General features: G+C 43.7%; 1 protein-coding gene across 10 annotated transcripts in view; it reads right to left on the bottom strand.

The window, feature by feature from the left end:
• Positions 1–27,578, bottom strand: part of ADAM23 (ADAM metallopeptidase domain 23) — a 78,873-nt gene that overhangs the window by 30,858 nt on the left and 20,437 nt on the right. For 5 of the 10 annotated variants that reach the window (XM_028702333.2, XM_028702325.2, XM_028702363.2 and 2 more), the window contains exons 5-19: positions 25,939–26,021; positions 24,292–24,355; positions 22,588–22,660; positions 20,082–20,155; positions 18,144–18,209; positions 17,095–17,166; positions 13,126–13,292; positions 12,636–12,720; positions 8,915–9,005; positions 6,910–6,961; positions 5,773–5,872; positions 5,040–5,111; positions 4,453–4,545; positions 1,702–1,782; positions 465–515 (exon numbers count right to left, since the gene is read on the bottom strand). In XM_028702333.2, the coding sequence (XP_028558166.2) occupies positions 465–515; positions 1,702–1,782; positions 4,453–4,545; positions 5,040–5,111; positions 5,773–5,872; positions 6,910–6,961; positions 8,915–9,005; positions 12,636–12,720; positions 13,126–13,292; positions 17,095–17,166; positions 18,144–18,209; positions 20,082–20,155; positions 22,588–22,660; positions 24,292–24,355; positions 25,939–26,021 (1,224 nt within the window). The remainder of the gene's footprint in view (positions 1–464; positions 516–1,701; positions 1,783–4,452; positions 4,546–5,039; positions 5,112–5,772; positions 5,873–6,909; positions 6,962–8,914; positions 9,006–12,635; positions 12,721–13,125; positions 13,293–17,094; positions 17,167–18,143; positions 18,210–20,081; positions 20,156–22,587; positions 22,661–24,291; positions 24,356–25,938; positions 26,022–27,578) is intronic. The other 5 variants (XM_028702343.2, XM_028702353.2, XM_077918350.1 and 2 more) reach the window with 2 other exon arrangements.

The raw sequence follows: 27,578 nt of genomic DNA, 5'->3' as shown, positions 1-27,578 counted from the left end.
TAAATTGCCCAATCGTTAGGGGTACTGAGGGGTCAAAATAATTTTTAGGGAGTCAGCTCCATCTCACAACTTAGCCATCAGGGGCAACCATTAAGAAAATGAACAGGACGAGTTAATGAACAGCATGAATTTTACATGCACTCTTTATCTAAAGGCTTTGTAGTTTGAGTTTTCTTCTTTAATAATGGAAATAATCATTTATTTCTATACCACCCATCTGACTGGGTTGCCCCTGCCACTCTGGCTGGCTTGCAATAAATTAAAACATCAAACACAGCAAAACATAAACCATTAAAAACTTCCCTTTTTTAAAAAAAACATAAAGTGGCTAGAAGCCTCACAACAATTAAGACAACATAAAAACAATAAATGAAGCAAATAGCAAATAAAAAGACCAAGAGATAAAAAATATAGCCTGGCAAAAAATAAATCTTCTGTACTATAGATTTTAAAGACTTACTTACCTGATTTGCATCACAAGCAAATCCATCTTGCTTATGAAGATTTGGTGGGCACTGAAGGATGAAAGGGATCATTTAATTAAAAAGGTTTGAATTATAAGACAACACATTTGGTATATAGGCAGACAAAAGAAGACCAAGAGAGAGCAATTAAACAAAATGTTATGAATACTGAGGTTGGCTGCAACATTTGGTTGCTTAATTGGTTAGATTAAATGGATTGAAAAGACACCCATGATTAACTGGGCAGCAGATTTTTAAAATGCTTAATTATCTTTAGCATGAGTACAAACTATAAAACTGCACATATCACTTTTGGAGCATCTGCCCTCTCTTTCGCACAAAAATGAATGCCTCTTTTAAAATAATACCTGTTACATCAGAGAAAAATGGGGGTAAGAATGTCTGTGCATCTTTAATTGATTAATTCTCTTACATTTAATTCCCCTGACATTTCTTTACTTGATAATCCACTGCGCGCGCACACACACACAAGCAAATATGTACAAAGATGCCTGAGTTTCCTTTTAGGAAAACACAACTCAGGCTAGGTTTTAGGAATGCACAATAATAAATTAGATAATAATAAATTAATCTTCTCCACATCTCCCTCTCGTTGAAAGAATCTTACAGTCCTCATGAAAATAATAAGGTAAAGGTACCCCTGCCCGTACGGGCCAGTCTTGCCAGACTCTAGGGTTGTGCGCTCATCTCACTCTATAGGCCGGGAGCCAGCGGTGCCCGCAGACACTTTCGGGTCACGTGGCCAGCGTGACGAAGCTGCATCTGGCGAGCCAGCGCAGCACACGGAACGCCGTTTACCTTCCCGCTGGTAAGCGGTCCCTATTTATCTACTTGCACCCGAAGGTGCTTTCGAACTGCTAGGTTGGCAGGCGCTGGGACCGAACGACGGGAGCGCACCCCGCCGCGGGGATTCGAACCGCCGACCTTTCGATCGGCAAGTCCTAGGCGCTGAGGCTTTAACCCACAGCGCCACCCACATCCCTCATAATAATAATGATGAAATATTTATTTCATAATAATGAAATAATAAATATTATTTCATATAATATATTATTTCATATAATATATTATTATGTGAAATAATAAAATATTATTTCATATAAAATAAATATTATTTCATAATAATGAAAATTATTATTTTCATTATTATGAAAATAATAATGATGATGATTTCACTGTTTTACAAGGTAGTATGGAAAGCATCTAACTTAATTACCTGGCCAGAGTCCCCAGGACAGATCTCTGTAATATCACACTCATTCACTGGAGAGCGACATACGAAGCCTCGGGGAAAGAACTGGAAGTCAGAAGATTTTTTTTATTGATAACTAAGATGGCTTAAATAAAAATTACTCCAAGCATGCATAGCTTTTCTTTAATGGGTAGGAATAATGATTATATACAGGAATGCGTTTTTTACCCCACTGGTGAGAAGGCAAATTGATTCAGGGCTGGGGGGGAGAGAGGTGTTGATTTTGACTGGAAAAGTGACAAGAAAGGAAGAGATTAAGCAGCCCCTCTCGGCATCACTCCTCTGCTCTCAGTGATAGCCTCTGTGGCTGTGGAAAGAAGTCAGGGGCAGTTTAGCAGCCAGCAACAGTTAGACTTAGCTCATTGCAGCTGCTGGGAGTTCACGACCAGGAGCTTGTGAACGGGGGTGTTTGCGAGGGCATTTAGCAGAGAGTTTCGGGGGGCGGGGCGGGCGGAGTACTGTCTCATAGTGTGCACAAGACCAAAAGACATGGAGGCTGAGAGAGCTGCCATGTTTGTCTTCCTGCTGGAGAACGTGCAAAAGTACACTTGTAGCAAGTGCAAACTGGCTGTCTTGATGGAAGAGAAGGTACAGTAGCTTGAGGGCTGCTTAGCCACACTTCAAACCACTGGACAAGATGCAGAGTTTCTCAACAGAGCTGAGTGGACTGTGGTGGAGCAGCAACACAGGAGGGGTGCCCCTAGGAGAAAGATCGCCCATTGCAAGAGACACACAGAGGGCCCATTGCAAGAGACATTCCCTGTGAATCACAGAAATAGGACTGTCAGGAAGCAGCGCTGTGTCATTGGAGCTGCAAAAATCGATTCTATGCTCTCATCTCAGACACTGATCCTGGACCTGAGTGGCTGTGACAGGTACAGTGCCCAGAGTGATTCCTGCTATCCCCCAGAGGAGGAAAAGACAGGGGGTGGACTTGGAGGAGTCATTTTTCATTCTGCCTTCTCTCTGTCACCCAATAGCATTTCTTCGCCTCCTCCACGCAGAGTACCTACCACTTGTTCTTCCTCTTGCTCCGAACATAGCTGAATCAACCTTTATTATTATTTTTAACCTCTCTTGCAAGGCTGAGCTCATTATGAGCTTTGGCCCACCTGACAGCCTGCAACTGGTGACTATTTGTGTATACTCCTCCTTTGTGATTTCCCCTTTCTTCCATTTCTAATAATGCCCTTCTTAAGTCTCAGCTCGTATCTCTAAGCTCCTTATGCGGCCACACTGGTTTCTTTAGATGCCTCCCACTTTTCTTTCTTGTTGGAACTGTCCGCATTTGGGCCTTCGAAATTCCACCTTTAAGAAACTCCCATCCATCTTGGACTCCCTTCTCTTTGAGTATTTCTGACCATGGAATCTCACTTTTAAGCTTTTTGGCGTTCTTAAAGTCCAGAATGCACATCTGACTACACTCAGCTTTCTCTTCCCTCTGTATCTTGAAACCAGGAGAAGAGCAATTAATGTTTTTTGTGTTACTAATAACAAAGAACAGGAAAGCAGAATAAGAGCATTTGTAGTATTCTATCAGTGTATACTTTTATACAACAGAGGTGTCCAACGTAAAGAGCTTTGAGAGAACATTGTAAACATAATTTATCAGATGCTGCACGATCATTGCTTATGATATGTAGTTATCAATTCACTGTATACTGATGTTTTATCATGGTATCAGCTACTGAGTCCCATTAAAAGTCTCTCAAATTAGCTTCAGCCATTTGCAGCACACAGAGAGGGCGGGTTAGCCCATACAGTGGTACCTCATAAGACGAATGCCTCGCAAGACGGAAAACCCGGTAGACGAAAGGGTTTTCCGTTTTTCGAGGTGCTTCGCCAGACGAATTTCCCTATGGGCTTGCTTCGCAAGAAGCAAGCCCATAGGGAAATCTCCGGGGACCTCTTTTAAAATGCTGGCGGTCGGGAGCAAAGACTTTCGCCCACCGCCGGCCTTCAGAAGAGGTCCTGGACCTCTTCTGAAGGCCGGCGGGGGACAAAAGTCTTTGCTCCCGACCGCCTCCCTTCCCGGGACAGCGGAGACTTCTCTGCTGTCCCGGGGCGATCTTAAAATGCTGGAGGGCGGCAGCGAAGCCTTCGCTGCCGCCCGCCAGCATTTTAAAATCGCCCCGGGACAGCGGAGGCTTCGCTGCCGCCCACCAGCATTTTAAAATCGCCCCGGGACAGCGGAGGCTTCGCTGCCGCCCGCCAGCATTTTAAAATCGCCCCGGTACAGTGGAGGCTTCGCTGCCGCCCGCCAGCATTTTAAAATCGCCCCGGGACAGCGGAGGCTTCGGTGCCACCCGCCAGCATTTTAAAATCGCCCCGGGGGCTTTTAAAATGCTGGCGGTCGGCAGCAAAGCCCTCCTGTCCCCGGAGCTTGCGGGGCGGGAGGTGGGGAGAAGGGCTTTTCTTCCCGCCGCCAGCCTTCAAAACAGCCTTCTGAAGGCTGGCGGTGGGAAGAAAAGCCCTTGTCCCCCCCCCCCAAGCCTTCAGAAGAGGTCGGGGGACAGACTGTCTCCGGACCTGGTCTGAAAGCAGTTTCCATAGGAACGCATTGATTGATTTTCAATGCATTCCTATGGGAAACCGTGCTTCGCAAGACAAAAAACTTGCAAGAAGAAAAAACTCGCGGAACGAATTAATTTCGTCTTGCGAGGTACCACTGTATTTCTAGCAAAGGTAAAAAAGTTAAAAAACAAACAAACTCACAAGACAGGAGGTTTCATTACAACATGGACCATTACTGCAATGAGCTCCATTAGAAAGTGAGCATTTCTTACAGCACAGATCTGCTTTGCAATCCTGCGGAAAACACATTCTGATCAATCAATACTAAAAATCAAAGTTAGCTACCTCAAACAATCATACAAACAATTCAATCATGATAAATGATAAATTGACAGTGTTCATATATGGTTGCACCATAAAACTACGCCGCGATCCAGTGCAAGGAATCTTATATACTAAAGTAAGAATAAAGAAGAAAATAACTATAATAATTAACTTTAACGCATACGTTTTATTTAGGATTCTGGATTCAATGGTCCGATTAAGGTGAACAACTCAAGGCTTTAAACAACATGGAGCTTAAAAATTCTTTTATGAATTTCTCACTGAAAGAATGATTTCCTTTTTATAAGGGTCCACTGACTCAATTATTTTGCTACAGTAGTTAAAATATACACCATGAGCCTCATGGTTAAGCAAGCATTATCTGAGCTTTCATTTTAAGGGACACTTCATCTTATGGATAGGAAGAATAAAATAACTGGGTATATGTGTATAAAAAATGGTACCGTTTGGAAACCACAATCACAATCTTCTCCTGGTTCCACATACCCATTTCCACATTCAGTGGTGTCAAACAACTGAAAAACACAAATACACAAAGCACTATTATTTAAAAGATCACAACTGTTTATCATTAAATGATTCAGGCGCATACTGAATTATTCTGTGAACTGCTCTGAGACCTCAGGGTATAGGGCAGTATCTAAATTCAATCAATCAATATAAAAAAAAAAAAATTTGCACCTGCATGACTGCACACGTCCACTATAAACCAGCATGGTGACAAAGCTCCACCAGACCTCTGGTGGAGATGCAGACCGCCCAGCTCCAGCATTTCAGTGACAAATGTCTTCAAATTAAATAAGGGGCCAGTGGAGGGAGATCCTAACCATGTAAAATTGCTCCCATCCCTAAGCCACTTTTCTCCCCAAGGGATAAATTACCATATTTTTCGTTCTATAAGACACACCAGACCACAAGACGCACCTAGTTTTTGGAGGAGGAAAACAAGGGGGAAAAATATTCTGAATCTCAGAAGCCAGAACAGCAAGAGGGATCGCTGTGCAGTGAAAGAAGCAATCCCTCTTGCTGTCCTGGCTTCTGGGATAGCTGCGCAGCCTGCATTCGCTCCATAAGATGCACACACATTTCCCCTTACTTTTTAGGAGGGAAAAAGTGAGTCTTATAGAGCAAAAAATACGGTATGCTGGGATCCAGTTCCAGCCTAAATCGATGTACCTTTGTTGGCTTGTTGAAAAGACAGGAACCTCCCCCTCGAAGCAAAAAATCTTTGTATTCTGCAATGCTGCACCTTGAGAATTTTCTGGGGTGGTAGACACTGAAAGGACAAAAAAATAAGTAAAAGAAAAAAAGAATGAGGAAAATGCTTGACAGTAAATAATTTACTGGACAAACACTAGATAAACCACATTCTTTGCTTGCTTGCTTGCTTGCTTGCTGACTGTTGTGTGTTTAGGGAGAAACAAACCACAATTTCAGTTGGGATGACATGGTGCTCCCAGGTTCTTAGTCTGCTGCTCATGCTAGGATATCAGCAAAGTGGGAATGATTGAGCAGGATGCACTAGTTTGCTGTTCACTGATGTTCAGTGGCGTAGCGTGGGTTGTCAGCACCCGGGGCAAGGCAAGTAATTTGCGCCCCCTAACCCGTGGATTTTAGTAGGGGCAGAGAGCTGCGAGTGCGAGCGCGCCCCCCCCCCCAGATGTTGCGCCCGGTGCGCCCCCCCCTGCACCCCCCACGCTATGCCACTGCTGATGTTAAGTCATGGTTTATAATAATAATAATAATTTTTATTTATACCCTGCCCTCCCCAGCCAAGGCAGGGCTCAGGGCGGCTAACAAGCAATAATAAAAATAAATTGAATGAATACAACTTAAAAACAAAACTAAATACAACATTAAAATATTGAAACCTCATCGCAGAAGGAGAAAGGAAAAGAAAAAAGAAAGAGAGGGAGGGAGGGAATCAAATTTGCTCCAAGCCAAAGGCCAGGCGGAACAACTCTGACTTACAGGCCCTGCGGAAAGAAATCAGATCCTGCAGGGCCCTGGTCTCATGAGACAGAGCGTTCCACCAGGCCGGAGCCAGAGTTGAAAAGGCCCTGGCTCTGGTTGAAGCCAATCTAACTTCCTTAGGGCCCGGGACCACTAGGGTGTTGCTATTTATGGACCTTGAGGCTCTCCGTGGGGCATACCGGGAGAGGCGGTCCCGTTTATGTCTTACCAAGCCCTGTAAATAATTCTTGATATGCTGCATGCACCCCAGAAACGAGTCTAAACATAGACTGCTTATTTTAGTTCTGAAGAACCGGAAAAAACCAAAATCTGTAACAGGTACCAATTATTACAACTCACCCTGTTTCTTCCATGATGCATCCACCCCAGGATTCTGTGCACTCACATCCTTCTGAAACAAAATGAAAAATGCAAAACCAAGAATGAAAGTAGTTAAAAATATATATGAGTAATACATAATAAACCCTTCGCGTAAAAGAGAGGAGGGTGGTTAAGAAGCATTTCTGCTCCTGTATCTGTCTGAAGTGTTGAATACAGCAAGCACTACACAAAGATATGTTTTAGGATAAAGTACCCCTAGTAGAAAATAGCTGCTGTTTTCCATTAGAGGTTCATTAACAAAATCCAGCAGAGATCATTTCTTTTCTAGTCTCTATCGTTCCTTTGCCAGCTTGAACGCAGTTTGAGCTCTCTACCCTCTGAGTGTACGCGCAAGTGATTTATGTGTCAGTTCAAGGCTAGTGCCCACATCTGCATGTCACAGTAAATGGTAGTTGATCACAACATGAGTGAGCAAGAGTAAGCCACAGCAAGCTTCAACCAAGGACATATGTTAGTTGATTTACCGTACATTAATTTAATATTTGTATTCCACTTTTCAAACAACAAATGCTGAGCTCAAAGCAGCTTGCAATAATCGGAATACAGTGGTACCTTGCAAGACGAATGCCTCGCAAGACAAAAAACCCGCAAGACGAAAGGGTTTTTGGTTTTTTGAGTTGCTTCGCAAGACGATTTTCCCTATGGGCTTGCTTCGCAAGACGGAAACGTCTTGCAAGTTTGTTTCCTTTTTCTTAACACCGTTAATACAGTTGCGACTTGACTTCGAGGAGCAACTCATAGCATGCGGTGTGGTAGCCTTTTTTGAGGTTTTTGAAGACTTTGGTGATTTTTGAAGCTTTTCCAAAACTTTTCCAAAACTGTGCTTTGCAAGACGAAAAAAATCGCAAGACGAAAAAACTCGCGGAACGAATTAATTTCGTCTTGCGAGGGACCACTGTACCATTAAAAAACAAACAATCACTGCAATCACTATAACAGCAAACACAGCAGCATATGAAACAAACAACAAGTTCATCAAACTAATAAAGTCAATAAAGTCATAGCATCTCCTTACTCCATAGCAACAAAAAATTAATTAGCTGCTGGTTATAAAATGCATTACACCGCAATGGGTGGAAGCCTCGTTTGCTACACGAATGGTCATTCCAGAACCTTTAATATGAACTTTATGTGTTGAACAGAGTTGCACAAGTAAAAAGTCTGCTTGCGCAAGGTGCCTCCATCTGATTTTGGTTGCTCTCCTTCCCCTCTGCACCACACCTCAGCACACTACATCCCAGGCGTTTGCATAGAGTCCAACAAACCCCAGAAGAGGATTGGTACTGGAATGGCAAGGAAAGGACAGAACAGCTGTTGCAGCCCAATCCTTTATTTATACAGAGGTTGGCAAACTAAGGTCCGCGGTCTGGATATGGCCCACCACGCTCGTTAATCTGGCCCATGAACCTTGCAAACCCTGCCGCCCGCTCGGTCAGTCTCCGCACTAAACAGGCGCGGAGGCCTTGCCACATGGAGACTGACTTCCGCGGCACAGCATGGCTTCTGATTGGCTGCAGGAAGCTCCTGCAGCCAATCAAAAGCTGCGGATGCCTCTGGGCGGGCGGCGACGCTGGCACGGCTTCTGATTGGCTGCAGGAAGCTCCTGCAGCCAATCAGAAGCCGTGGACGCCTCTGGGACGCCCCTTCCTTCCTGCTGAGGCAGCCGAGTGGGAGGAAGAGGCAGCAGTGCAGAGGCTCTGCGCCCTGCCGAGCCAGAGGATGCTGATGCTGCCGAAGACGAGGTGGCGTCGGCGTCTGCAGCGTGAGTGGCATCAGCAGGGGGGGCCCTTTCGGGAGGGGGTGGGTCCGGCCCCCCACAAGGTCTGAGGGACAGTGGACCAGCCGCCTCCTGAAAAAGTTTGCTGACCCCTGTTTATACATAATAAAAAGTCCAAAATATGTAGAAGTTTTACGAATTCAATTTGTACATAAAAACAAAAGAGATTGTATGCCAAATACCTACTTGGTTTTCTGGCCCCTGGCTCCCACTGTATTCCTAAATTCTGAGCCAGACTTTGGGATAGTTCTTGTGCCATCGCCCAGGGTAGGCCATACTGTTGGAAAAGGAGATTCAGGTAGAGAGCACACCAAAGTACTATCAATTATTGCAATTTCTAGGAGAAAGTCTTTGCTTAACTAGTTATTCTGTACGGAATTCATACCCTAAAACAGTGGAAACATCTCACTAATCCGAATTATTTCCAAGTGTGTTTAGGATGGTATCCTCAAACTCTTCACTACATGTACACTTAAACAATAGGAACACCTGTTTCTGGAAATGAAAAATGTATGTTTGGTTCCAGTTTCAATAGTGACACCTCCAAAAGATAGCAAGTAATTATTTTCCCAAAATGAATACAAGAGTCTAAAAAATAACAGCAATGTTGACATACAGTATGATAAGGTATTTCGGAGCTGGTCCATTCATATAAGTAAAACCAGCTTAAAGCTATAGTGCAGAGAAGGGATGTGGAAACGTATGTTTAGGCATTGTAAATCCCCACTTCAATGTCTTGCATAAAGCCTCAACTCTCTGCACGCTTTTGTCCCATTCTGCATGCAAAAATATGATTTTTCCCATCTTTTGCTCATGTAGTGAATTATACATTTAACTGTTTTTGTACTGTTCCTAACAGTTACAGTCTTCATTACACTTTAAAGAATCGTACTCAACATTCTTTTTTTACAAGTAGACAGCCTTTTATGAAGCAGATAACTCTCTACTTGTTAAAATAGATATGCTGGTACATTCTCTTTTGTTCAGAGAATGACCCTTTGCATAACTAAAGGGTTGGTCAAGTACTGTACAGGTGATTTGTTGCCATGGCAGCTAATGGCCAGAGATTTCACTTGGAAGCAGTAATGTCAGTATAACATATGCTACATAGTTACCTTGTGAATAACTTATTTATGCAGCCAAAAGAACCCTCAATAACTCACCACAAAAACTGACATCATATAGGATAGGGAGATTCATTATTGTGTGCGAGAATACCCCAAATTCATGCATAAATAAAACTCCAGACCACAGCTTTCCAAACAGTGTGTCGCAACGCATTAGTGTGTCAGCTGCAGTGTGTAGGTGTTCCCTATGCTCCTCAGGTTTGCTAGTAAAACTGAAACTGTATTGTGAAGGACGCGGGTGGTGCTGTGGGTTAAACCACAGAGCCTGGGCTTGCTGATCAGAAGGTCGGCGGTTCGAATCCCCGCGACGGGGTGAGCTCTTGTTGCTTGGTCCCAGCTCCTGCCAACCTAGCAGTTAGCAAGCACATCAAGTGCAAGTAGATAAATAGGTACCACTCCGGCGGGAAGGTAAACGGCATTTCCGTGCGCTGCTCTGGTTCGCCAGAAGCGGCTTAGTCATGCTGGCCACATGACCAGGAAGCTGTACGCCGGCTCCCTCGGCCAATAAAGCGAGATGAGCGCCGCAACCCCAGAGTCGGTCACGAGTGGACCTAATGGTCAGGGGTCCCTTTACCCTTTACTGTATTGTGAAATAATGCATGTCTAAATGATGCATGCCACCAACATGACAAGTTTGGAAAGCTTTGCTCTAGACAATTTTCCTGACATCTACAATATCTGAGGGGTTACAAGTTGGCAACTCTCAACTTCAGCCCTAGCCAGAATGCACAATGACGGGGTGTTGGGAGTTGTAGCTCAACAACATCTCTGGTGCTACAGGTCCCCCACCTTTGGCGCAGAGCTTTCAAAAAGCAGCAACAAATTTTGTATGTGCAGAGGACTATTGTAAGGTTATTTCACACTTAGTTGCAGGCCAACCAAAGTATCTTTCAATTTCCAACTGCAGTCAAACGACACTCCGACGCAACCATTTGGGTGCACTGACTTGAAGAAATCAAAACAGAAACGTGTGGTTCCATTCAATGGAGGCAATAAGGAAATGGAAGGATGGACACCTCATTTTCATGGATTCATCCTATTTGCTGCAGGCCTTCCCCCAAGCTACCTGAAAGGCTGCTTATTAGGTTTGGGGGATCCCCTCCCCCGAACAATATGGGATATGACACAGAGGGCTTCAGGATGTAGGGCAGAAACAGCTAAAACAGGTACGACGCCTTGCATGAGAAGAAGTATTTACCTAATGCCTCAATGGCCATTTTGATTCCAGTATGAGGAATCTAGGAGACAGCATGGTCCAAAAGGCCTAACGCATTAGAGAAATTCTAATTCCGGAATCTTTCTTAAAACCTAAGTTCCAAGCACAACAACCGATATTGAACTAATTGACAGAAATCAAGGCTTACAGTTTTGCAAATATCCACAAACACAGACTTTACCCAAAGCATGCCACTTTATCAGTAGTGTACTGGACCCTGAAATGCTTGAAGATTTCCTTTCTTTTTTCTAATGAATAGAATTATAAAGAAAACTAATTCACCTCTCACAGAGGGTATGTCACGTGTACCTCACAGTGAGATATGGCTGCCTTCAGCCTGTATTCAAGTGTTCTATGCAGTGGCGTAGTGTGGGTTGTCAGCACCCGGGGCAAGGCAAGTAATTTGCGCCCCCTAACCCGTGGATTTTGCGCCCCCTAACCCGTGGAGCGCGGCCCCCCAGATGTTGCGCCCGGTGTGGCCAGCCCAGCCTGCACCCCCCACGCTACGCCACTGTAGCACAGAACACCATCCCTAATCCTGCAACTGCAAAAAGTTCTGCAACACAGCACAACAGACCGTGCAAAAGGATCGTTGTTGATGCTTTTATTAAAAAAATGTAAACAACAGCCATCTTTATTCACACTATGAGCTAACTGTCTGAGATGGGTAAAACTAATCCCAAAGGGCCCTTACAAACAGTAGATTATGCGACATTTTCCTTGTTTAAATCCATAATGTTTTGGTTTTTTTAAATGCACTCTACCTCCCCACCCTTATACCCTTTCCACCCAATACGGTAGACGTACACCTGATGCCTTTGTCACACATTACATGCACCCAACCCCTTCCCTGCAGACAGCTAGATTTCCCTCGCAATAAACGTGGGTGGGTAGGTACCGGAGAAGGGAAACCTGAAAAGAGGAAGTGGCTGCTTTCCTGTATTCTGCCTCAGGGTCTTACTGCCCACCCTCCTCGTTTCGTTGCTGTGTTTGCTCAAACGGAACAAAGAGCAGGGAAAGCCCCTCCCCTCCAGGCAGAGAGAGAGAGAGAGAGAGAGAGGCGCCCTCCACGAGTTGTCGAGCTTGGGCAACGGCTGCGTGGCCGACGGCGAGGCGCTAAGGCGCCGGCTCCCCAGGCTGCAGCGCTTGGCCAGGCGCTGCGCTTGCATGCCTGGCCGCGCCCAGCTCGCCTCAGCACAGCGCGCGGAAAACAGAAGCAGTGGCGGAGACGACGACCCCCCCACCCCAACCAAGCCTCAATTGCTTGTCCCTTCCCTCTGGACTCGCGCCCCCCCCCCAGGTGTTGCGCCCGGTGCGGCTGGCACCCCTGGCACCCCCCACGCTACGTCACTGGTTCTATGCTAAGCTGACACTAGAATAAAAGGTCAAATTATTTTCACTCGATTGCATTTCAGGCTTGAGACTTTTAGGAATATCTATGAAAACAAATCTGAAATTTTTGAACATGTGACGAGAAGCACAGTTTAAAAATAAGGTATAATGATGAGGGAAATATTTCATAAATTTTCCCTTCCTCACAAGACCCCCAAAAGAGAAATGTTACCTCATTTACTCCAACACCTCTAGACACAGAACAAATTCCTCCAAAATAGCTCAGGCTGCTTCTTTTGTAATGAAATGTCACATTCCTGAAGAACAAGATAAACGAAGCAATATTAAAAAGCATTATCTCACACATATACAATGCCTTACAAATATCTTCTTATTTGGCACACGTAAATTAATAGGAATTTCATTTCCATTACGGCCCTAGCAAGAAATGTCATGGTCCAAACCTGGATTTCCCCCCCATGCAAATCATGTGTTTTACTGTTGAACTACAGCGGCTTCTCCTCTTTCAGACAACAGTAAGGAGAGGATAAAAATGATTCCACTGCATTCTGTATTTTTTTTTTAAATTATAATAAAATACCTAAAAGAAGCAGCATTTAAGATATACCCATGAGATATAAATAAGCAGACAGAAAAAGAACTAGAAAGAGAGGCCTTCAGGAAAGTGAGACCATGTACCAAACAGAGCTTGCACTACATACGAGAGAAGGTGTACAGCATCAGCGCGCTGCTTGATGAAATTCTGTCGATATTTGGAAAAATCATGAAGCATCTGTCTTGGGTCAGGGTGGACATTTATACGATCTCTGTCCGACCAGGTTTCAACAGCAACCAAAACAACCCTGGTATTCAGCTGCTCCTTGTAAATCTGTGGGCAGATACAGGACAGGCACAGGAGTAGAACACTGGGTCAAAGCGTGCACAGTTAGCCAGTCAGAGTCAGTGGAAGGACAAAAGGGGTAAAGCAGGAGGGAAAGATTGGAATACAATTAGCCAATACACCTCCAGTCTCCTTTAAAAGAATCAACACCGCACTAAGTTCGACACTGCAAATGATTATGTAGAGCCATCTTATTTACTGCATCATAATAATAATAATAATAATAATAATAATAATAATAATAATAATAATTTATTTATACCCCGCCCATCTGGCTGTGTTTCCCCAGCCACTCTGGGCGGCTCCCAATCAAGTGTTAAAAACCGTGCAGCGTTAAATATTAAAAACTTCCCTGAACAGGGCTGCCTTCAGAGGTCTTTTAAAGATAGGATAGCTGCTTATTTCCTTCACATCTGAAGGGACGGCGTTCCACAGGGTGGGCGCCACTACCGAGAAGGCCCTCTGCCTGGTTCCCTGTAACCTCACTTCTCGCAATGAGGGAACCGCCAGAAGGCCCTCGGCGCTGGACCTCAGTGTCCGGGCTGAACGATGGGGGTGGAGACGCTCCTTCAGGTATACAGGACCGAAGCCGTTTAGGGCTTTAAAGGTCAGCACCAACACTTTGAATTGTGCTCGGAAACGTACTAGTTCTTCGTCTTTCACCAACCCTACCTGTCCTAAGCTTAGGAAGTGCTGAGCATGAGACTTGCAAAGTACTTTGTGCAGCGCTTCTCAAATACCTGACAACTAGCTGATCCCTGAGCGTCAGGATTGCAAAGCGCTTTCTGCAGTGCTTCTGAAGCCCTGGTTGCAAGGCACTTGGGAAGTGGTGCAGAAGAGGCTTTGAAGGCACCGCCAATTGGTAGTATCCTTTTGGCACAACCCCTTACTTGCCCCTCAGATGACATCAGATGCAGGGAAGGTAGACACGGGTTGGCCCAAGCATTCTTGTGAGCCCAATGAGTGGGTGCTGGCTGGCCCAAATAGGTCTGCAGGCTGGAGGTTCCCTAACTGATGTAGTTCCTACAGTACGCTGTGGGAAATGCTGTGTAAAGCCCCACAGCTCACTTTGGGAAGAGGCAGAGGAAGAGGAGTGTAACTATATGCTGCTCAAGCCAGAATCCTTCCTTGGCTCAGCAGAACGCTCGCTAAGCTCTGATACAAACAACAAGGGAAAGTTCGGTGAGATTGGACGTTCAGAGCTTGGAAAGTTCAGTGGAGCAGCAGCACAGCAATATTCCTTCCTACAAGTCCAGCACAATTGCCTACCGTACAAATCTGGAAGCTGCCCTAACCCTGAGGTGTATTTTTTCCCCCATAGATATTTATTGAAATTTTCAGAACATTACAAAATACAAAAAAGAAAAAAAGAAAAATAGAAAAAAGATTAAAAATAGTTAAAAGCAATTCCATCTTCCTTTACTTAACTTTCATTTGCTTATTTCCCAGACTTCCTCACCCCTCCCTTTCCTGTATTCCCGTTCAATTTGTTAATTCAGCAAATCCTTCCCCACTTTATTTATCCTAATCTTTCATTGCATTACCTTAATCTATTTTCATCATTATCTTATAAAAAACCTTATAATTCAAAACCTAAATCTTATTTTTACTAACTTCTCATAACCATTATATTCTTTCCTAATCCTTTAAACATTTATACTAAAGCCAGGCAATTTCATTTCAAACATCCTTCTAACATTCATCAGTTATGTAAGACAGTCCTAGTAACAAAATAAAGAAGAAAAAATAAAACAATCCAATCTTCATCCAGCGTCCCTTCCTCCTGGTCCCGGGTTTGTCAGTCCATTAACCCTGAGGTGTATTACAGAGGACTAATGTAGAATGCAATATAGTAGTCTGTGCACCACCACGGCATCCCAGCCTTTCCCAACTCTATTGCAAATCTGCCCCTGGTTAAGGGATGAGGGGCAAGGAGGAAACTGCTCTGTGTACGTTCGAGGGTGCAGACGTAAACTATTTGTCCTGGAATCCTATCTTTGTGTGTGGGTACATTTAAAAATAAGATTTTACTTTAGTGTGCCATTTAGTTTCATAAACTTATCCAGTTAGTCGGGGTGGAATTCTGGAGGAGGCCCAGCCTACCTAATTATTTATATCATGGGGTCTCACAGCATTTAACCTTAAGTTTAACAGAAGATGATAACAATATTTAGAAAATTATGTTAATCAAGGTATTATATACACAGACACCATTATTACAGTAGGCTCCATGTCACTTCAGGTTTGTTGTCGCATGTTTCTTTGGGTTGTGTCTTGGCCCGGGTGATTTAACTGGGCATGATGTTTTGATGTCTCATATAACCTTTGGTGACCTACTTATTGAAATGAATTGGCCTTGAGTGGCAACTTCTAAATGCCCGCTGAAACTTGTCTATTCTGCCATTAAGAGTACCGTATTTTCCCATGTATAAGACAATCTTTTTTCCTGAATTTTTTTGTGATAAATTGAGGGTCGTCTTATACACAGGTTAATATGCTAAGCAAGCGAGGGCTGGTGCTGCAGTGGTAGCAGGGAAATGTCAGAGAGGAGGCTGCTTACCCGCGCTTCCAGGCTTAGGAAGAGTATTTGGTGAGTGTCAGTATGCAGTGTATTACAGCACCACTTCCATCAGCCAGAGCGGGGGATCATTGAAAAGCTGCTCAACAGCTCAGCGAACTTACAAAAGAAGCTCAGCAACTGTTGAGGGCTCCCAAAAATAGGGGTCGTCTTATACATGGGGTCGGGTTATACACGGAAAAATATAGTACATCCCCCACAATGGTCTTTTGATGTTTCATTTTTAATTTGTTTCTGCTTTTAACTTTTTGTAATTTTATTGTTCGGTTCTGGTTTTACTGTATATTGTTGTAAACCGCTGGGTTGGTTTTTTTGTTTAATGATACAGCAGGATGTACCATATTTTTCGCTCCATAAGACGCACCTTTTTCCTTCTAAAAAGTAAGGGGAAATGTCTGTGTGTCTTATGGAGCAAATGTGTGGTCGATCGCTGGCTCCCTTTCCAGCCCCTTGCCCAGGCCTCCATTGTTGAATGTTCTGCAGACGGAGGCCGTTGGTTTCCCCAGCAACATGGGACTGGATGATTAGATTATCAGTCTGGAAACTGTAGAAACAGCTCCCTTTTCTTTCCTAAAGAAGCTGCAGAACTGTGAGTTGAACCCCATAAAAACAGGATTTTTCCCTTTGCAAAGTAAGCTGCAAAACTTTGAGCTGATCCTCAAAAAACCGGGGCTTTCCCCCTTTCCTCCTCTAAAAACTAGGTGCATCGTATGGTCAGGTGCGTCTTATGAAACGAAAAATATGGTAAATAAAATGAGCACTAAAAAGTCACAAGTGGAGCCTGCAGCAAAATGCTGCAGCATGGAGCGCTCCCGCTCATTATTCCGTTTGGTCTGCAGAAACCTTTTCCAGGATACTTTATTACATTCTCCTTTCCTAGTTTTTAGTTGTAGCCTCCCCATCACCACACACCCAGTCAGTCAGAGTTCTGTGAACACTAATCATACCTAGTCCTCACTGTTTTGGGGTATTTGATAGCCCCACCCAGCCCAATATTTTATAGTGGAGATCTACAGAGGTTCCTCCAGGCCTACTGATTACCTCCCTTTTGGCTACATAAGGATTAGTAGGATTGCCATTGGTATATACTGGTTCGTGCTCCCAAGGTTGTGCAAGTTTACATCCTCTATCACCACTATTTTCATCCCAACGTCTGCAAAGTCAAATGTTGAATCATGAGGCATTAATTGTACCAATTATTGCAATACTTACAGCATCCACAAGATTTACCACAGATTTCGCAAAGTTGTTCGTGTAAGCATGGGATGATCGGTGCTTTTTAAACTAGAAGAAAAATGTCAAATCATAATTCGATCAAGAGGTTTGCCTCCTGGCAATGCAAAGAACAAACAGCGGCTCTGCTAATCAGTGTTTTCCTCTTGAACTGCTAACGTTTATGGAATTCACAAGCATTTGTGTCATGAAGAAAAGGGGGAGAACTACTATAAAATAGTTAACTGCAACAACTTTCCCCCATCAGTTTCACTTTGAAAATATATTTAATTCCTGGAGCTAGTGGTCCCATGTCTCCTTTAAATTTGCTCTCAATTCCGCCTTTAAGTGAAACAATACTATTGCGAGGCTGTGGATCAGACTATCAAAACAGACTTATATATTACTTGGAAAAAATTATATACCACTTAATCACAAAACTATATAACCTGTGTACATAATAAAATTATTGATAAAAGCAGCTATTATTCACAGTATGGTGAAAAAACAAGTATACATACTAAAACACAGATAAAATCAGTAAAACGTTTAAAACAGAACTAAATTATGTAGGCCTTAAGGGGTAGGGAACATTTTTGGCTCCACAGACCAGATCCTTATCAGGATCAGTCTCAGGTGCCAAATTTGATGGGTGGTCAGGGCCAGGGCAATATGAACATAAATCAGGAAGGTGACAATTTATCTTATTTTCCTTGGCCTGAGATGTATATTTTTAGAACCAACAATATTCTTGTGATTGTAATTTGTTTTAAACTATTTTTAATGCTGCATTTTAAATTGTTCTGAGCCACCTAGAGCCTTAAGGCGAAGGATGGGTAATAAATGAAGATAACAACAACAAAACATTGGATTTATCATTTATCATTTCTATCCTACCCCTCCTCCTGAAAGGTAGGATTTCAGTAACTGTAATAAATACAGGAAGTTGTAGCAGTAAATAACATTTGCAACAGGCAATAAGTGTAAAAAGGAGGGTATATTGTAACTAAATTAGATAACAATAGAATTAATTAATACAGCCAGCTTACCATTTTATGGTCATTAACAATCATGAGCTCCAAGTATTTCATTTCTTCAAATATGCCGCGGGAAACCTGAAGGATTTTAAAAGCTGTAGTTGGATTTTTAAAAATGAATTTAGGGTTGCTTTATCAATTGCCATGCAATGCTGTTCTGTGTACCTAAACCTGACTCAACTGAAACCTCTCAAGGGTTTAGGATTATATATTTTAATGACAGTACAGTGGTACCTCGGGTTACATATGCTTTAGGTTACATTCGCTTCAGGTTACACACTCCACTAACCCAGAAATAGTGCTTCAGGTTAAGAACTTTGCTTCAGGATAAGAACAGAAATCGTGCTCCGGTGGGACGGCAGCAGCAGGAGGCCCCATTAGCTAAGTGGTGCTTCAGGTTAAGAACAGTTTCATTCGTCTGAAACGAATTAAGTACTTAACCCAAGGTACCACTGTATTTCTAACTATAATATATTCATTTCATTGGCATATTTGTTCTTCTGATCGGTTCCATGGCCATTTTACAAATTATATCCATTGGAGTGGAGCTTAAACTTTATTAAGAAGTCCCAAGCTTAGTCCCTGGCATCTTCAATCAATAAGGCAGTGGGCAGTGGTTGCTGGTGCTCATTGGGGAAAGGCAGAGGGGCAACAGTTAGTGGAGCCAGAGCAAATGACTGGCAGAGCCAACCGATTCTAGCTTTGTCCCTATCCTTCCCCCTGCTACAAGAGCAACACCAAGGCTATCGGGGAGGAAGCTGATGGCCAGGGCTACCCCCTGCCCTGGGCTGGGTGCAAGTAAAAGGCCAGGCAAGTGTTAGCTGAAGGCCAGGTTAATGGGGCATTGCCCCATTTGCCCTAACAGAGCAGCCTCCACTGTTAAGAGCTGGGAAAGAGCTCTGCCTGGAATCAGATACCAGTCAGGGTAGTACTGTTGATCTGACATTCATAAGGCATAAGGCAGTTTCATATGTTTGGTCATTACTGCCTGGCAGTGCAAAACAGGGGTCTTCAACATGGCATCCACACATGCCAGTGTGCCCACCAGTACATTCAGTGGCACCCGGTGGAAGGTATCTTCTCAAAAATACACATTACACAAGAGACTGCTCTCTGCTCAGTTTCTGTTTGCTCTGGCTTGGCCTCTCCTACACTGAACACCCCTCCCTTCAACATACCAACACTACACTGGATGTCAGGATTAGACACCCACCTTCCCTTCTGCTCTGATCATGTGGGAGGTGCAGAAAGCTTCCTTCTGTAAGCATGTGCAGTAGAGGTTGATGTGGGTGCCTTTTCACCCACTGATGGGAGAGGCCAGTGGGAGGTGCATGGCCACACCTTTTTATGGTCCTATCTTTTTTCTGCTCTTACAGACGTAGCAGCCATTTTGTGCTATGCCATTTTGCGACTGGTGGCACGATCTTAAAACTTCAATGCGCCTGTTGGTCCCCCCAAAATTGGCAACCCCTAGTGTAAAAGGCTCTAATTCTATATTAAGATTAAAATCTAAAACATACATTCCAGCAGCAAATGATGATTTAGCTAACTCAGTCCTTGAATTTATCCCAAATCCTATTTAAAAAGGAGCGCCTGCAGTATTTCAGGATGAAATTATAATTTTCTTCATTCTTTACACCAGCTTTTTGTGCACCATTTGATGATATCATTAGCGATTTACATAACAATTCAATTTGATCTCTGTACGCACACCTCCTTTTCTTTTGCATCTTTCAAAATTGTTTACTTGTTTCTGGGTTAAATATGCAATTACAGACTGTACACTGGGTCTCTTCAATCTTTACTGGTAGGAAACAGCAAATCATCAATCTGAGTGCAGCTACATATCCAATGTAAGATAATTTTAGCTTCTGACTCTTTTCTCTTATGCCAGGAACATACATGAAGTGAATACACATATTTGAAAATTGTGTTACTGATAACACTCACAGCTCTCCTTTTTCTTTTCCGTCTTAGCCATTGCAACTCGGACAGGAAGGGCCATTCAGAAGTAGAGTCATAATCTATGGAAGAAAAAAACAATAGCAAAGAAGTTTCAGCTTCATGGGATATTACCCACAGCTTTATCAAACTGGCCAATAAATCAATTTCCTGTGCACCTAACAGTTTGTGTCTCCTTTCCACCCCTGCACTGGCGCTTCTCCTGTTTCTCCTCTCTGATGGACTCCATCCTTTGTTTCCCCAAGATCTGGTAACCTAGAGGTCTATTTCAAATCCGCCATTCTTAGCCATGTTGTGCAAGCAAACTGTGGTGCTTCTTGAAGAAATGGGCTGCCTGGATCTATATATTTTTTCTGGCCTTCAATTCAGGGCTGGCCTTACCACTACTGCTGTCTCAAATTGCAATTGCAGGGGTCATATGTAGGGAGCAGCAGATTAGCTTACAAAATCAGCTGTGCTGTCCCCCAAATTCTCTACCTTCACCCTTTTAAAAAGGGCTTAAAACCTGTCTATTTAGACATGATTTTTGTTGTTTAATGTGCTTAGCTGAAAACTTTATTTACTGCTGTTTACCAAAATTCTCAGACACAGTTTCCCCAAGTAGATCTTTCACCTTGGAACCACTGAACGGCCTCCTTAATCCTATCCCTGGTGTCCATGACTACCCAAAATCACACACTGATTCACACTACCAGTGCTCCATCAGTTGTGGCATCAGAGGACACAGAGTCCAACTAACTAGAAATCAAAAAGGGACCGATTCCTCCAGAGAATCAGTATGGGTGGCACTACCAGAACCAGAGAGTAATTTACTACTGGGGTTTAACTACTGCACCCTGACCAAAAAATATATATAGATAAAAAAGATACACATTTTGAAATGCAACAATTCCATGAGCACTGGCAAAAATATTTTAAACAACTGGAATGTGATTTCCTCATCTGTAGATGCCAATGAAATCCCAACATTTCCACCATTAAGGTAAATATCAGGTTGTCACTAAAAATGATTATTATTTTTTGAAAAAGAAAAAAGGATATTTTAAGAAAGGAAGATCATCAACCATATTGCTTATGTCTACCTAGTTCTCCGGGACGTAGGTAGCGCTGTGGGTTAAACCACAGAGCCTAGGACTTGCCGATCAGAAGGTCGGCGGTTCAAATCCCCACGACGGGGTGAGTTGCTTGGTCCCTGCTCCTGCCAACCTAGCAGTTCGAAAGCACGTCAAAGTGCAAGTAGATAAATAGGTACCGCTCCAGCAGGAAGGTAAACGGAATTTCCGTGCGCTGCTCTGGTTCGTCAGAAGCAGCTTAGTCATGCTGGCCATATGACCCAGAAGCTGTACGCTGGCTCCCTCGGCCAATAAAGCGAGATGAGCGCCGCAACCCCAGAGTTGGTCATGACTGGACCTAATGGTCAGGGGTCCCTTTACCTTTACCTAGTTCTGCAGGGAAACTGAGCATGTTGGTCTCATTCAGGCAGAGCCAGCCCACCCATAAGGCAGGGTGAGGCAGCTGTGACTGGTGGCACCCCTCCAAGACATCATCCACTTTCTGTTGCCCAGCTGGTTTCCCCGAATCTAGGAGCAGAGAGGGACTGGTGGCAAAGCTCTGTGGAACATCTCCCCTCCTGCTGAGTTGGCAAAAGGGGTGGGGGGTGTTCCGCCACCCAGTTTTGCAGCCAAGCCAGGGAGGGGGGAATCTCCCCTTCTGCCCAGGAGGGGCAGAAGCTCTTGTGGAGTTTGCCCGCCCCCCATCATGGGGGTGGCAACGAGGTGCTTCCCCTAAGGTGCTGAAACCCCTCAGGTCACCCCTGCCTCCAGGCATTCTTCAGAAGTGTGGGAGAATAATGCATGGAGAGCGAGCAGAAGCATATTCACCAGACCCACCCTCCAAGTCCCCATCTCCACCGACTCCACCTTTGCTCATTCAGAAGGAAGGACTGAAAGGAGAGTTTTCACATGTTTGGCTAAACATGCTTATAATCACCCCCACAATCAGGAACCCTGGTTACATGAGGCTCTTAACCACAGGAAGGATTCTAAGTGTGTTCGCCAAATGTGCAAAGGATCTCTCTTCAGATCTTCTGCTCAATATGCCACACTCAGGGTTGGAAACAGTAAGGATGGAGACACTGATGGAAACAGGCGCAGTCCTGCTCCACCTCCGCATTTTATTTCTGCACACATTCAAAGAACATCCAAAGAGGTTTCTAATGCTGCAGCATTCAAATACAGACTGCCACCACTTGTTTCAGCCCTTGTTATAATAATTATAATAATAATTTTGATTTATTTATACCTCGCCCATCTGGCTGAGTTTCCCTAGCCACTCTGGGCAGCATTCAATCAAGTGTTAAAAACAAGACAGCATTAAACATTAAAAACTTCCCTAAACTTCCTTTCTGTTACAGCAGAAAGTTAAATGTTTTATAACTGACAAAGTCGTTGTATAGCATTAAATATCACTGCAACAGGGTATCAAAGTCCCATACCAAGGTCTTCCAATTGCTTGGAAGTATTTGTTCCCAACGTCCTCTGGATGACATGTGGTCTACCTGTACTTCTCTGTAACGAAAGAGAAAAACAGGTCTGTCATTCATGGGACAAATTCAAGCTCAAGACATTCTAATTTATGGAATATTGTTCATGGGTATGAAGCTCCACCCTTTAAATTAACTTATTAGGCAACAGCCTAATCAATTAACCCAACTGTGCAAAGCCAGACTACGTGATATAGTGAGGAGTTCAATGTCATGCCATTATTATTGTTCTGTCTGGCAAGCAGCAATGCTTGTGCTGATGAAACAATCTACCATCTCCTTCCGTCATGGACTTGGCTAGATGCAGAGGAGTGGGGGGGGGGGGAGGCACCAGCTGGGGAACCCTTAAGAGAACCCCCAGGGGAAGAAGGCTCAGATCCAGCGGACTGGAGGTGGGAGGACAGTAAGCGGTTAGACGGAGAAGACTGGGAGGAGGAAGTTTCGGAAGCTGAAGAGGAAACAGGGTTTAGTGAGCAGGAAGAGGCTGGGGCAGAGAGCCTCACGTGGGGGGACTTGTATCTATTTTCCACACTACATCTTCAGATAAAAGGGAATAGTCCTGATCCTCTGAAGTTTGCCTAAAGTCTATCCACTGAATCAGAGCTTCCCTGAAGCTGGAAGCCTTCAAGGGAAAAGGGGAAACTGCAATTCCATCTACACATATAGTAGTACCCATTGGCAGTTAAGATTTTGCAATAGATGCAAATGCTCGGATTTAAAGTTACAGTGGTGCCTCGCAAGACGAAAAGAATCCGTTCCGCGAGTCTCTTCGTCTTGCAGTTTTTTCGTCTTGCGAAGCAAGCCCATTAGCGGCTTAGCGGATTAGCGCTATTAGCGGCTTAGCGGGCTTAGCGGATCAGCTGTTAAGCGGCTTAGCGGCTTAGCGGATCAGCTGTTAAGCGGCTTAGCGGATCAGCTGTTAAGCGGCTTAGCGATCAGCTGTTAAGCGGTTTAGCAGCTTAGCGGATCAGCTGTTAAGCAGCTTAGCAGCTTAGCGGATCAGCTGTTAAGCGGCTTAGCGGATCCGCTGTTAAGAGGCTTAGCGGCTTAGCAATCAGCTGTTAAGCGGCTTAGCGGCTTAGCGGATCAGCTGTTAAGCGGCTTAGCGCCTTGGGAAAAAGGGGGGGGGGAAACCCTGCAGGAACTCGCAAGACATTTTCGTCTTGCGAAGCAAGCCCATAGGAAATTCGTTTTGCGAAGCACCTCCAAAACGGAAAACCCTTTCGTCTAGCGGGTTTTCCATCTTGCGAGGCATTCGTCTTGCGGGGCACCACTGTATATTTCAGCTTACAAAAGAGAGGGGTGGGGAAACAAAAAAGGGGGAGGTAATTATTTGCTTGCTTAAATTTCAGCCTGATAAACAAAAATGGACACATATATGACTGAAGATCAGAAACATCTTGCCAGCAATCAGTGGGAGAATCCAGGTTTTAGAGACTTTTGTCATCTAAATGCAATGGCATTCATATTCATAGAATATGAAGATTATTATTTATTCTTTAAATAGGGTAATGAATATTCAAATATAGCAAACAAAGTCAGTTGTACATAAATCAGATTGCAAACATATTACTAACCTACAGAATTCTTATCTTCTATTCAAGCCTATCAGTTAACAAACCAAAACAACACCTACATAGCTCAATATTAACTTACCGTACTGTGAGTCAATTCCAAAGGCTCTATCAAATATAGGTAATAACTATCTTCAAACATACCACTAGAATATAAGGAAAAACATAGATTTAAGAGAATCAAGTCAAGGAAGCTACGCCAGAGTAGGCATTTACAGAATCATCAGTACTGTTTCAGACTGGAATATCTGAGTACAGACCCCTTAAATTTATTTAATATAGTTATAAGACTGTTTAGGGCAAACACTCCCAAAGAGGCTTCCAAAAACATTAAGCAATATATAAAACATAATCTTAAAACCAGAAAAAAATGAATAGTGATAACCATCAATAACATTAAAATAACATAATAAATTTAAAAAAATAAAAAATTGTCCACTAGCACCTTAGAGACCAACTAAGTTTGTTCTGGGTATAAACTTTTGTGTGCATGCACACTTCTTCAGATACACTGAAACAAAAGTCACCAGACCCTTATATATACAGTGGTACCTCTGGCTGCGAACAGGATCCGTTCCGGAGCCCCGTTCACATCCTGAAGCAAATGGAACCCGCGTCTGCGCGTGTCGCAATTCACCGCTTCCGCGCATAATGTCATTTTGAGCGTCTGTGTATGCGCGAGCGGCGAAACCCGGCAGTAACGCGCCGTGGAGCGCAACCCAAAAATGCTTAACCTGAAGCTACTTCAACCCGAGGTATGACTGTAGTGGGAGGGTTTATATACTGAAAACTATGGAAAGACCTGGTCTGAATATTGGATTCTTGTCTCATTACACATGCTAAAGCTAGTTCTGGTCATCTGCATACTACCCTTGTTTTTTCCTGTAGGACTAACTGCAGTCATTAACAGTCATCAACAGGTTTACTATACCCATTGTGTCAATCACACATCTCCCACTACCCTCCTGGGGCTTGTGCAAGCACCAGCTGAGTCTGCTCTGGCTCCTGAGCTGATGGAAGACCCATTGCCTGCAGGTGCTCCACTCTCAGCCCCATCAGGGGAAGAGGAGGTTGCCTCTGGATCCGGTAACCCTCCAGCCTCTCCTGAGCTACAGAGGCTCAGGGCAGAGCGGCGGAGGGAACTAAGTTCCCACAGGAGGAGTGCTCACCTCCAGGCCAGGAGAGGCGAGTCACCTGTAGACCGGGGCCGCCCTATGCCTCGGGGCAGATAAAAACCAGCCAGTCCCAGTCCCAAGTTGCGAGAGCAACATTGGTGATAGCCTGTTCCTGCCTGCACCATGTCCTGCTATTCTGCCAGAGCTCCTGACCTCACCCGACTCCCTGCCTTGAACCCAGCATCAGCTTTGATGGACTGCCTCCATACTGCACCTTAGACTGGACTCGGACCTCACCTCATGGTTAACCCTCGGGACCAGCACATCTGGACTGCAGGAAAGCATCCGGAGCCTTCCTGCCTCAGACGGGTGCTGGAGGCACGCAGGCACAAGCCCCCGCTCTGCCTCGCTCCCCCCCCCACTCTCCCCTCCCCAGACTCTCTGCCTGGCACCCTCCACCGCTTGGCACCCTGGTTCGCTGTACCACTATGCCCAATGGTAAAGACGTCCCTGCAGCTACATAAACTAGCAAGATTCCTGAATTGCAGGGGGTTCGACTTGGGATGCCTTCCAACTCTAAAGTTCTATGGTTCTGTGATAATACCAGTACTTACTGAAGTCCATTGCATGTTGAAAGCGCAGCTTTGGAGTTCTCGACACCTCTGATGTTCCCATGATAGTAACAGTGTTCTCCTCCCTGAGGAATAAAATGGACAGCTTCATTTAAGGTTTTTGCAATTTGTTTATAAAAGGGTTAGCGTTCACTTGGACGGTATAAGGTAAGTGATCGCTTGGGTGTATGCATAAAGGCTATACAGGGCAAAAAGCACGTCTTCTTGAATTCCAGCATTTTTTAAGGAAAGTACAAGAAGCATGTATTTCTCCTAAATGAAACAAACAAACAAAAAGCTACACTGAATTAAAGCTGCAGTTCTAAACAGACATAGTAGTGATTCAGCTAAACTTTCCGCTCAGTGAGTAGGATTAGAAATTTTAAGAATTCAAACCTTTAACTAATGTTTCGAAGGAAAGCTCTTGAGGAATCATCAGTCCTATATTCTAATGAACTATAGACGTATCTGCTTCATTTATGATGTTTTAAGAGCCAAAATACCTACTAACATGTTTTTATTATAATAATAATCTACTGTTCTTTTAAAAGGAGAGCACAATATTTACAGAGAAGTTAGAAATACAGTCAATTGACTGATAATCTAGGAGTCTGTGGTTTAAGCAGTGCTTTTTTTCTGGGGGGACGCATACCCCTAAACATTTTGTGAATCTTTGTAGTTTTGTCCATTTACTGTATTTATTTTTCCCGATTTGAACTATAAAATGGTGATTTTCTCAAGTTAAAATGAAAGTACCCCTAAACATTGGGGGGGGGGGGGTTAGAAAAAAAAGCACTGGCTTTAAGTAATATGACGTATAATCTGAATCTATTATACAGTGGTACCTCGGGTTAAGTACATAATTCATTCCGGAGGACCGTTCTTAACCTGAAACTGTTCTTAACCTGAAGCACCGCTTTAGCTAATGGGGCCTCCTGCTGCCGCTGCGCTGCCGGAGCACAATTTCTGCTCTTATCCTGAAGCAAAGTTCTTAACCTGAGGCACTATTTCTGGGTTAGCGGAGTCTGTAACCTGAAGCATATGTAACCTGAAAAGTATGTAACCCGAGGTACCACTGTATTTCTATCTGAAACCAGTGTTGCTATCTTCACTTTGTTTTCTAAGATCTATGAATAAAATAAACATCTCTCGGAAACACTGCCCTGTGAGAGGAAGAACAAAATAATGATTACTAGCTGATCAAGAAAGTAAATGACAAAGCAAATTAGCCAGATATGCAATGATGTACTTATTCTCTCTGGTCACTAAGGAACACAGGAAGAGCATACTACTAACTCTACTCTGGCACAAAACTGTTAAGATAACAGAAGGCCTAAATGCCTCTGCAGTCAGCCAGTGCTTTCAGTAAAATTGTATGCTATGGTTTGCACATTCAAAAGGCTTATTGAAAAGGTCACAAAGAAGCAATTATATGTTGGTCTTACAGCAATTATTTCTAAATTATTTCATCTCAGTTTCAAGTCTCCACATATGGGCAATTTAAATTTAAATTAAAAAAATTAATTAAAATCTATCCTTGAATTAAATATTAAAGGGCTATCTTTGACCTTCAGGGTAATAAATCAGTTCTGCATTTGGGGGATGTAATGATACCTGCTATGGAACACACGATTTCAAGGTTC

This window comes from Podarcis muralis, chromosome 1, assembly GCF_964188315.1.
Source record: "Podarcis muralis chromosome 1, rPodMur119.hap1.1, whole genome shotgun sequence".
In the NCBI taxonomy this organism is placed as follows: domain Eukaryota; kingdom Metazoa; phylum Chordata; class Lepidosauria; order Squamata; family Lacertidae; genus Podarcis; species Podarcis muralis.
Note: the sequence above shows the minus strand (reverse complement) of the source record. Positions and strands in the feature narration are given on the sequence as shown.